This window comes from Coturnix japonica, chromosome 2, assembly GCF_001577835.2.
Source record: "Coturnix japonica isolate 7356 chromosome 2, Coturnix japonica 2.1, whole genome shotgun sequence".
NCBI lineage: Eukaryota > Metazoa > Chordata > Aves > Galliformes > Phasianidae > Coturnix > Coturnix japonica.
This window is the reverse complement of record NC_029517.1, coordinates 20,641,034-20,652,134: the sequence shown is the minus strand read 5'-3', so window position 1 is coordinate 20,652,134 and position 11,101 is coordinate 20,641,034. Positions and strand designations below refer to the sequence as shown.

The window sequence follows — 11,101 nt, the reverse complement described above, 5'->3', positions numbered from 1 at the left end:
TGGTGATCTCCCTGTCTGAGTAAACTGTACCGTGTAATGCGAGAAATGATGCACAGATGTTCTGTAGAGCTTTTCTCTCATGGCCTTTGGAGGGCTCAGAGAAGAGTGGCACTTGCTGTGTTTATCGATGGGCCAACAATACTAGTAAGTAATACTTCTAGAACGGTTGGAGCCAAAAGAGAAAAATATGAAGACAGCACCATAATTTTATCTTGTCTTTTGCCACCATTAATTATCCAGTGTAACACCAAGTTGCATTTTCTCACACCTATCTGTTTCTAACCCAGTCTTCTTCTTGGAGACTTGAATAGTCCGTGATGTTTGGAAGCTTTCTTACTTTACACAGGGTTACATTCACAGCTACTTACGGTGAGATTGTTAAAGAGCTGTCATCCTCAGCTGATAGCTAGATGGGGTCTTAGAGTAGGGGAGAAGGCCTGGAGCTGCTTGCTCTGAGTCTTTACCACCCTTTCACAACATTTTGCCAGTACTGAGGGGGCTTTTCCTCACTTTTGCTGATCATCCTTCCCTATTGTTTACCTCTGTGATATTGTTTACCTCTGTGATTAGAAAGCATTGATTTTTCTAGCTGTGATTACAATCATGTGCCTTCTCATACCTGTATCACTTCAGGGCACTGGGCAGTATCACCCCTTCTATGATCAGGTGATATGCCCGGCTTTTATTGACGTTGCCAGCTGACACTGACCTTTCCCCAGCAGCCAGCCAGCATTTCCTTGTAGTCGAGGGACTTCTGAAGAGACAAGTGATAAATATAGATAGGAGCACTTATCTTGTTTCTATCGTGCAGCTGACACTTTCACTTTGCAAACAGGAATTCCATTCCTGCTACTGTCCCACAATGTTTCTTAAAAAGTGCTTCGACAGCTTTGACTCCAAAAATCACCTAAACCTCCACTGTCTCAGTTTAAAACCATTCCCCCTTCTATCACTGTCCACCCTTGTAACCAGCCATTCCTTCTCCTGTTCCTATGCTCCCTTCAAGTACTGGAAGGCCACAGTGAGGTTTCCCTGGAGCCTTCTCCAAGCTAAACAAGCCTGGTTCCCTCAACCTTTCCTCACAGGAGAGGTGCAAATCATGGACATACAATTTATAGGTTTAAAACGAATTCAGAATTTCAGTTTGGCCAGAGAAGCTTTTGTGTGAAACAACCTACACTCAATGTAAAGGAGTTTCTCCCTCTTCCTCTTTTGGCATCGGGGAAGCAAAGTATGTTCAGCCAGCCAGTCATAGTAAATCTGAGCTATCATTTTACTTGTTGCCTACTTTATAAAGCAGAAGAAATCGGTGCTGTATGGTTAGATGTGGATCTGACTGTTGGCCATTTAGTACCTTTCGTGCCCCTGTGGTGTTTGAACAGGGGGTGGGAGCCTTTCCAGGAAGGCAAGATAGTGATCATAGGATTGTAAATAATGCAGGAACTTGGCAGAGACCGGAATAAGAAGGAAGTGTCCTCCATGGATTACGCTGGTATTTGGAGCATTGGCAAATGCTTATGCTTTAGTTTTCCTATTCCTGAAGTTGGCCAACAAATGACAATCTGCTATAGGAACCTGAAGTGACAATGCGTGGATTAGCAGTGTTGTCTAGATGGGGCACCAGTGTCCTGGGGTAAAATACCTTCTGATCGGTGGGTTGTAGCTGGTAAAGAAGTGCTTCATCAGCTCACTGGCATTCAGGCTGCCATTGCGAGCCAGCCCAACAGAAACAAGTGAACAATTCCTCCTCCATGTCCTCCAGCAGATGGTGGGGCTCCTGTGGGACTCTGAGTCAGTGCTCCCCAGTAACATCATGCAGCAATGTTGGTGTATCTGCAGCGGATGGATAACAAGGGTGGATTTTGTATCTCTTAGGAGTGGTGTTCCACATTGGTATCCGAAACTCCTTGGTGTTAAAAGCTGGAATTCGTTGAAATGATTCCACAACAAATGGGAGCTCAGGGAAAAGGTCATTTTGGAGCATACAAACAGCTCCTAAGGGCCTTCCTCAGCAGTGATCAGGATGCAGCACAGCAGGTGTGCGTTTGGGGCAGGGCGGCTGAGCAGTGAATGCTGATGCAGGAGTTCGGTACAACTATTCAGGCCGTGCAGCTGCTGGGCGAGCCCCATTGCTTTCAGAGAGCAGCAGCTCTGTAGAACAGAGTCACACGTACACATTCTCCTGACAGCACGCAAGCGTTGTATGAAATCGCCGTTACCAAAATCCTGAGCAGAGCAGCGTGACGTTGGTTCGGCAGCAGAAAGCAGCGCCGGGGCGGGGCCATTGGCCGCGGAGCCGCGATGATGAGCGGCGGTGGCGGCGGGTCCCCGGCGGGTCCCGGCCCGGCTCTGTCCGCCCGCGGCGCCCGCATCGCCGCCGCTGAACCGGGGCTGCTGGACCGGGGCTTCAACCTCCACGTCGCCGACCCCTTCGACCAGCAGCGCAACCCCGAGGTGCGGGCGGCGGCCCCGGGGGCTGCGGGGAAGCGGCGCCCTGCCGGTGTGTGTGGCTCAGCATCGTCTTTTGCAGGGCATCGTGAACCTGGGGACCAGCGAGAACAGGCTGTGCTTTGATCTGATAGAGGACAGAGTAAGTGCGGCGCTCTGCTGGCTCCTTTGCTGTTTTCTAACCATTTCAAAGCGTCCGGGTAACAGTTTAGCATGGAGAAAGTCGCCCGCAGGGCTGCTGACAGTGCTGACTGCTTTCACGAGGATGCACGACCCACGTACTGCATGGATGTCGTGTTCGCCTCAGGTTGAAAAGCCCAATTTGGTTTTGCTTAAGCTTCTTACACAGAGAACTGAAGGTGCTCCCTCTTTGCAGACACAGCTGTGCTCCTGAAGGGCCGTGTGCTCCGTGCCCTGATGTCTGCTGGCAGAGCACAGTGTGCTCCATGTGCTGAATGCAGGCTTGGAGCAGAATTAATGCTACAGCTGAGGAGTTAAGCTGCCATGCTCAGCAGTCAGGGCTGGGCTCTGAGAGCAGTGCTTAAAGGTGTTTTCCCTACTCTGTTAATTCTAGTTTATCTGCTTGAAACCAAGACGTTCTGGCTCAGGTGTTGGCAAACTGGGACATCATGGCCAGACCTTCTGTTGGGAGCATATTAACTCCTATGTTCATTGCACACAGAGATGACTTGCACCAGTGCAGCCACTGGCACCTTTGTGGTGCAGGTGAGGGAGGACTGTGCACAAAGTATGGTGGAGCAGAGCAGAAGGTCCCAATTCCTCCATGTTTTACAGTGTCTCTCTCTCATGCCTCCAGCTCACACGGCCTGACATGGACTGTCTGGAGCCCGATCTCTTCCAGTACCCTGACACACAGGGTGTGAGGAGGTGAGAAGTACATCCTCCCCTCTGTGTCCCCTTTTGAGCTCCATGTTCGTGACTTGTGATGTGTGGCTTCATTCTCCTGGTGAGCCTGAATGATGGGTGTGTTAATGGCGGCTGCTTGTGGATGTGCTTTTGCATGCCCAGCTTTTTGTTCTGTTGTTTTATCTTTTCCATCCTTACCCTGCTGAAAACAGGCAAAGGATCTGGTGTCTGCTGGGTGCAAGAGTGTGTGCATGGGCTCATCCCATGCCCAGGGGTGCACGAGAGCTCTGTGGGCTGCTAGGCCTGAGTGCTGCTGCTGGAGCACAGCAGAGCGGCCTTCACCAGGCCTGCATCACTCACCACGTCCCACATCCTGCTGCTCCCTCCAAGAACTTCAGCTCAAATGAATTTCTTTATTTTCTTGTTTTCCCACTGTGCAGAAATAACAGCTGAGTCACAGCCGCTGCTGCTGCTCAAGGCTGCAGGTGTCTTCTGTGTGCTTTGTATCTCACAAAGTGTAGCGCTCTGGGTATCTGAGGAAATTATATTGTTTAAGCTGCGGGAAGTAAAACAATCTTCAAGGCTTTCATAACAGAATGGTGTGTTTGTCCTTTTTTTTTTTGTAAACGTCACTTTTCTACACATCTTTTGTGCTTTTTCTCCTGAGAAACACGCAGTTCCATCGCTGACTCAAATTCTGTGTTTTAGCTTCAGAGAAGAAATTGCCACGTTTCTGACTGACTATGGCAGAGCCGCAAAAGAACTTAGACCAGAACATGTAAGAAAATTGCTTTATGCCTGCAGTTTGTTTTTCCTTGAGCTGATAAAAGATAAGTGAACACAAATGGCAGCAGGATACTACAGGAGAGAGCCATGGTCAGCCCAGAGCAGAGGAGTTGAGGGAGGCCTGATGGCGGCGGCAGCTCCTCACAGGGAGCGGAGGGGCAGCGGTGAGCTCTGCAATGTGACAGCGACAGGGCCCGAGGGGACGGCATGGAGTTGGTCCCTTCCAACTTGGGGTGTTCTGTGATTCTATATACAGTGATCTACAGGAGTCTCAGTAGTGTCAGTCCTTCCATTTGAAGCAGTGGTCAATGAGTAATAGTCAAGCACTTTGTATAATAGCTGTAGTAGCGTGGCTTCGTCATTCTTCTGTTTTGAATTCAGACCACAGAGGAGATGGTATTTCTGCTAAGGAACATTTGTTCTGCTGTTTTCAGATCACTGTCATGAACGGCTGCTGTGCTGTTTTTGCCGCTCTGTCAACTGTGCTGTGTGACCCTGGTGGTGAGTGAAAACCTGAATGCTTTTTGCTTGAAAGCGTTTATCAGTGCTCCATGGAGAACTGAGAGTGGTCTGTCAGTATCTACAAGGATGCTGTAAGAAAGAAGGGGACAGGCACTTCAGCAGGATCTGTGGTGAACAAGGGAAATAGTTTCAAACTATTTTCTTTATTATAACTTATCAAAAGCAGGAGAGATGTAGATTGGGTGTAAGATGGAAGTCTTTTACAGTCAGGGTGGTAGGGCACTGGAACAGGTTGCCTGGAGAGCTGGTGGATGCCCCAGCCCTGGAGACAGTCAAGACCACACTGGACAGGGCTCAGAGCAACCTGATGTAACTGTAGGTGTGCTCACCGCAGGAGAGTTCAACCAGATGACCTTTGAGGGCCTCTTGCAACTAAAACAATTCTATGATTCTATTTATGTGTTAAAAGTGAACACGATAGCATGCTTTCCTTATAACTGGATGGAGCATAGCATAGACATGTCATTTCTTTGTTCCTAGCAAAGTATCTATGAACTAATGCCTCCAGTTATTTCTAGAAGGTTGGAAAACATTTGAGGTATCAACAGGCCAGCCACTTTCTAGAACATAATCTATGGTTTTATGGTGGAAGAGCGGTATAGGAAGAGAAACGGTATCAAGAGAATGCAAAGTGAACTTTGAAGAGTGATGAGAAGAAGAGATGGGAACCACATAAACTCTGGTGAGAGCAGCACAGACAGAGGAGGTGGACTGGGGAAGGAAAGCACGCATAAGGAAATTGGGTGTGGACCTGTAGAAGAGAGGGATTTCCAGCCAAGGGAATTCCCAGATGAAATTGTATGTCAGATTCCTTGACTGTCAGTTCAGTTTGCTGGCATCCTAGCAAAGTGATTCCTCATGAGAAACTTCAGCTGTTCTAACTTCTTCATTTTTCTAAACACTTTAGATGGATACCTGATTCCAGCTCCTCACTATGGTGGCATCAATTCAAAAATGTGGCTGTATGGTGGACTGCAGCCCGTGCACGTGCCCTTGTCCAGTGAGGTAAAGACACGTTCATGTTCTGCTTGTGTACTTTAGCACTTGAAGCAGTGCCATCAGAAACTGTAGTTTGTTTAACTTATTTAAGAGCCAGCATCGAGTCTGTTTTTCACTGGGTGGGAGCGTTTCTTCCTTTGTTCTCACTGATTGTTTTTCTCATGTAGGTGACAAGCAAAGAAAGTCACCCTTTCCAGCTGACAGCTGAAAAACTAGAGGCTGCACTGCAGAGAGCTAAAAAGCAGGTAGCAATAACAGTGTCCTCTGATTTTCTGATTTTCCTTATTTTTTTTAAGTCACATGTGCTCTCAAGCCATTCGTATATCTTCATCCATGTAGATATTCTGGAGTGGGGAGAGGGTATCCAGCTCTGGCAACAGGGATTGCATTTGTTTCTGTAATCTGGGCAATGTAGCAAAATGATGCAGAGAAACTCCTCACAGTGTTTTATGGATAGATCTTAATTTGTCTTTCAAGACCAAGTCCCTTGCTTGGTAGGTTGAATGTGCTTCTGAGGAGGGCTCTTCTGGAGCAAAGGGGACAGAATCTGCTGTACCACAGCGTCACTGGGAGCACTGAAGCAGCGCTTCAGGATCAGATGTTTCCTATTCTTAGTGTCTTGGTATTTGTAGTCCACAGACTTCTCGGAAAACCAGAAACGCACTCAGCCTTTGTGCACTTCCTTGATAGAATCCAGCAGAGGAGGAAGCATAGGATGAGCAGTAACACATTTCATCAAAGATGTGGTGAGGGTAGTGGTGTTTCAGAAGAGTAAGACAGATTTGCTACGTCCTTTTCTAGGATGGAAAGTAAGGTTTAACAACAGATAACATGGATAGGCACAAGTAGGGTCACTTATAGTAAGGTCACATATAAAAAAAGTGGATATTTGTATGTGTGTATATGGATGTTTGCATAGCTTTTTTTTAATGTAAGACATATCCAAGCTCTCCTCATTACCCACCTGCTTCATCAGCACAGTGCCTATGTTTAGACACCATCTGTATGTCCGTGTCATCAGCCTCTGCCAGTCTGTGTGGGACTGAGTGTGCAGCTGCCCACCATCCCTCCTCGCTGGGCAGGGTGTGAGCACCATGCTCATGTGGCATGGACTGCCTGGACAAGGTCCCTTCTTTGAACCTGCTGCAAAACTGAACACATGTCGGTACATTTAAAGTCTTGACAGTTTCTGCTGCAGCTGTTAACTGTTTGACTGCTTGCAATCAAATTTGTTTGGAAGTGTATCTGTAAGACCACTGTTAATCCCCACAACATCTTGACCTTGCCTGTTGGGGTCAGTGGGTGTTTCAGATGAGCATTAACCTGATTTTCATTCACTAACAAACCTTTTAGTGTGATCTTGGCATGTCACTGGAAGAATAATGAAGCAAAATCTGCAGTTTAATCTGCATAATTCCGGATTTCCAAAAGGCAGCTTTCCATGGAAGGGAACGATCTGCTCTTGCTGCATCCCCCAACTTCAGTTTGGTGTCACTGCTGTCTCCCACTGCTGGTTTCTCTTTTTTCAGGGCATCAGAGTGAGAGTGTTAGTCCTCATCAACCCTAACAACCCCTTAGGGGACATTTACCCAGCACAGTTACTGAAGGAATGCCTTGAGTTTGCACACAGGTTTGAGCCCTGGCGCTATTTGTTTGGTATTCACTTTTCCATTATGCAATATAAGGATGAAGAAAAATCACCTCCTCTCCTTTGTGCCTGTTCTGAGGAGGTGACATGCAGGGACTTGAGCTTGGCTTTGTGTAACTACCCATTGTGCTTGGCTTTTCTGGGAGCACAAAAATAAATGGGGATCTCTCTGAGATCCAACACTTTGTTTTGAAAAGAAATGCTGTCAGGGTTATTGTAAAGTAAAAATCTTCTGACTTCGATGTGTAAAGTCAATATGGTGAATATAATAGCAAATAGGAATGCTTACAGGTACTTTGCTGTGTCAGTAGTTAAGATTATATATATTATATATATACATATATATATACATATGTGGAAATAAATTCATTTTAAGTACGTTAAAATGCCCGTATTTTTTTACACACAGACACGAATTGCACGTGATAATGGATGAAATCTACATGCTGTCTGTTTATGATGATATCACCTTCACCAGTGTTCTTAGCTTAGATAGGTAAGTGTGATTTCTTAGCATGGGTTAAGATACTGAAGGTATTTAATCCAAAATGGAAATTGGTTTCCTCTGGCAGGTGATGGAAAGAATAATTCTTCAAGAATACTTAAACCTATTGGTATCTGACTAATAGAACTTCTTTCTCCAAAAGTATGTGGTGGTGTTAACTGTGTAAATATCTCACTGATAGGAAATTTCCAAGCCCATCCAAGTACAACCAACCAGTGTGCTACTGGGTGTTGCCTCAACCACATGAGCTATAAATAATGCCTGAAAAAATGCTGTTGTTAGTGTGAAAGTTCACCCAGCTTTATTAGGCTGAAGGTGGAAATTTCCAGGCTTACCCCTATTTACACAAAGTTACACAAAGGAGAAAATAGCTTCTTCTTCAGTGATCTACAATGTAGTATTCTGTTTGATTGTACCACATCATGTAAATACATGACCTGAAATGTTCACCTCTCCCTTCCCCAGGCTGAAACGTAGCAGGGTGGAGCAAAGAGTTGTTCTCTGCTGAGTACAAGAGTCGTTTCGCATCCCTTATAGAGTTACTGCTTTTGTTCTAATATAGGTGTGACCGTGGCTATGCAGCAGGAATGGTCTGTTATGTCTTACTAGAAGTCCTTTTCTGTTATTTTATGAGTCTGTGCCTCAGCCTTTAATAGTTCGGTGTCCTTAGATACCACATGCATTGTGTCCTTAGATACCTCATGCATTTTGTTACACGTTCTCTGAAAAAATCCATCCCGCTTGAAAAGTTCATATGTGCTAATTTTACTGAAAATGAATTAAAATTTTACATATTTGTCACGGTTTGAACTAAAAATCCACCTGCACCCGTGACAGGGCCGTGGGCCCCGGAGGGGCCCTAGCCGAAAGGAAAAGATTAATTAGAGAAAAGAAAACAGCGGCAACGATCTAAGGAGGCACACTTATTTACTAAATACTATATCGAAATACAGGATAACACAATATAATAAAATATAATTGAAAAATTGAGCTAACGAATCAAGCAAAATAGGAGAGAGAATGAGTCCGTAACCGAGAGGCCTACTGTAAATCTAGGCGAACGGCTGAAGGCTCCCACACACTCCCCTGAACGCCAGGAACTCTGAAAGACGTCAGTCTGTTCTGCGACAGAGTAATATAGAGTCCAGGTCCCGTGACCTATCGTGTTGTTCCCTGGGAGATGTAGTCTTCTTCTGTAAAGTTGCAGATTCAGTAAAATTATTCATGCTTTAATATGATGTTATGATGTGGAATACTGATAGCAAAAATTACAAAAATTATTAAACCATGACATTCCACCCCTTATTCTACATCATTACATTATGTTTATACATACATACACACTCATATGGTATATGTGTGAATAATCAGCAACCTTATTTTTCTCAAACAATTTATATTTATTCCATACAAATCCCTAAGTTGAGAACAAAACTCTATAACCTAATTTACTATTATTAATTTTGAGAAAATGGAAACTGCAGAAAGAAAAAACATGTCAGCGGTAGAGGAAGGCGAGCGCTAGTAGGGCGTCCCCCACATCAAGGTGCACTCATCCTTTCCCAGCCACCACAGCAGATTTCCTTTTGACTTATACTTCTTTCCATGTGTGCTCTACACATGCATGGCCAGTGCAGGATATAGAGTCCAGATGGAAAACTTGCTTAACAGATGCCTAATTAACGGTATATAGAGAAAAAGTGTTTCCTTAACATTAATCCACTCTATCTAAAGTACCTATACCTAATTGAACTATTCTGGACCTAATTGAAATATTTTCTGAGACTACCTATATATTTTACAGGAAAATCATTGGCTTGCACTCCCCCAACATCAAATTCCCTTGTGGTACACATTGAACATTCCCATTCTTGTCCTCACCCACCATGTGCACCCAGGTCCCTGGGCAAAAGACAGTACCCCGGAGAGGTTTGCCCTCTTCCAGATGCTGGAAGGACCCAAACTGTTTTTCCCAACACACTCTTTATGTGTACTACAGGAACCTTATCTCCCTCCACAGTACGTAGGGAGCTGGATTGTTAGGAACCATTACGATTACTAATCGAGTATCCTGAGTCGATTTGACCAACCAGGTGGCTTCTGCTAAATGGTTCTCCCAGTTTTGTACGTTCCACCACCCATTGCTTTCAACATAGTTTTCAACAACCCATGAATCGTTCAATCTTACCAGAAGCTGGTGCCATGATAGGGAATTATGTAAATCCACCAATTGCCATGATTTTTGGCCCAAGTGGTTACAAGGAATTTTAATGGGTCCCATTATCTGATTCAATTCTTTCTGGAGTGCCATGCCGCCACAGGATTTGCTTTTCCAACCCTAATATGGTGTTTCGGGCGGTAGCATGGGGGGTACTGCGTATGTTTCGAGCCACCCAGTGGTTGCCTCCACCATGGTGAGTACATAACGCTTACCATTGCCGAGATCGTGGCAAGGTGATATAATTCAACCTGCCATGCCTCTCCATATTTAATACTTTTGCCATCGCCCTTCCCCCCAATAGGTTTCATCCTCTTGGCTTGTTTAATTATGGCGCAATGTTCACAATCATGAATAACTTGAGCAATAGCGTCCATAGTTAAGTCCACCCCTCGCGTCTCGGCCCACTTATATGTTGCATCCCTTCCTTGATGACCTGAAGTCTCATGGGCCCACCGAGCTAGGAATAATTCACCCTTGTTCTGCCAGTCCAAGTCTATTTGAGCCACCTCAATCTGGCAGCTCGATCAACCTGATGGTTATTTTTATGTTCTTCAGTAGCCTTACTTTTAGCACATGAGCATCTAACATGGCGCACCTTTACAACAATGTTCCTTATTCGGGCAGCAATGTCTTTCCACAGTTCAGAGGCCAAACAGGTTTACCCTTTCGTTGCCCAATTATCATTTTCCCACATGTGCAACCACCCCCATAAGCATTTTGCCACCATCCATGAATCAGTATAAAGATGAAGCATTGGCCACCTCTCCCGTTCAGCCACATCTAAAGCCAGCTGAACAGCCTTTACCTTCTGCTGAATGCACTTGATTCTCCTTTACCTTCGGTGGGCTCTGCAAACTTGTCGTGTGGGGCTCCATACAGCAGCTTTCCATCTGCGATGCTTCCCTACAATACGACATGTGATCCGTCTGTGAACAGGACAAATTTCTTTTCGTTTTCTTGGTAGCTCTTGTTATGGTGGTGCCTCTTGTAGCCACGTGATACCTCTTTCTGTAGGTGGCTGTTTCAATTTTTTTACTCTCAGGGCCAGTCCATGATCACTTCTAGAATTCCAGGACGGCTGAGTTTTTCCCATTCGAGCTCGTTG

The 11,101-nt window shown here is 45.4% G+C and overlaps 1 protein-coding gene across 1 annotated transcript in view; it reads left to right on the top strand.

The window, feature by feature from the left end:
* The first annotated feature begins 1,809 nt into the window (after nucleotides 1–1,809).
* Nucleotides 1,810–11,101, top strand: part of LOC107309081 (1-aminocyclopropane-1-carboxylate synthase-like protein 1) — a 12,383-nt gene continuing 3,091 nt past the window's right edge. The window contains exons 1-9 of the mRNA XM_015853541.2: nucleotides 1,810–2,454; nucleotides 2,531–2,590; nucleotides 3,266–3,336; nucleotides 4,024–4,093; nucleotides 4,536–4,602; nucleotides 5,531–5,628; nucleotides 5,790–5,867; nucleotides 7,152–7,252; nucleotides 7,680–7,766. Coding sequence (XP_015709027.2) covers nucleotides 2,302–2,454; nucleotides 2,531–2,590; nucleotides 3,266–3,336; nucleotides 4,024–4,093; nucleotides 4,536–4,602; nucleotides 5,531–5,628; nucleotides 5,790–5,867; nucleotides 7,152–7,252; nucleotides 7,680–7,766 — 785 coding nt within the window. The 5' untranslated portion in view covers nucleotides 1,810–2,301. The remainder of the gene's footprint in view (nucleotides 2,455–2,530; nucleotides 2,591–3,265; nucleotides 3,337–4,023; nucleotides 4,094–4,535; nucleotides 4,603–5,530; nucleotides 5,629–5,789; nucleotides 5,868–7,151; nucleotides 7,253–7,679; nucleotides 7,767–11,101) is intronic.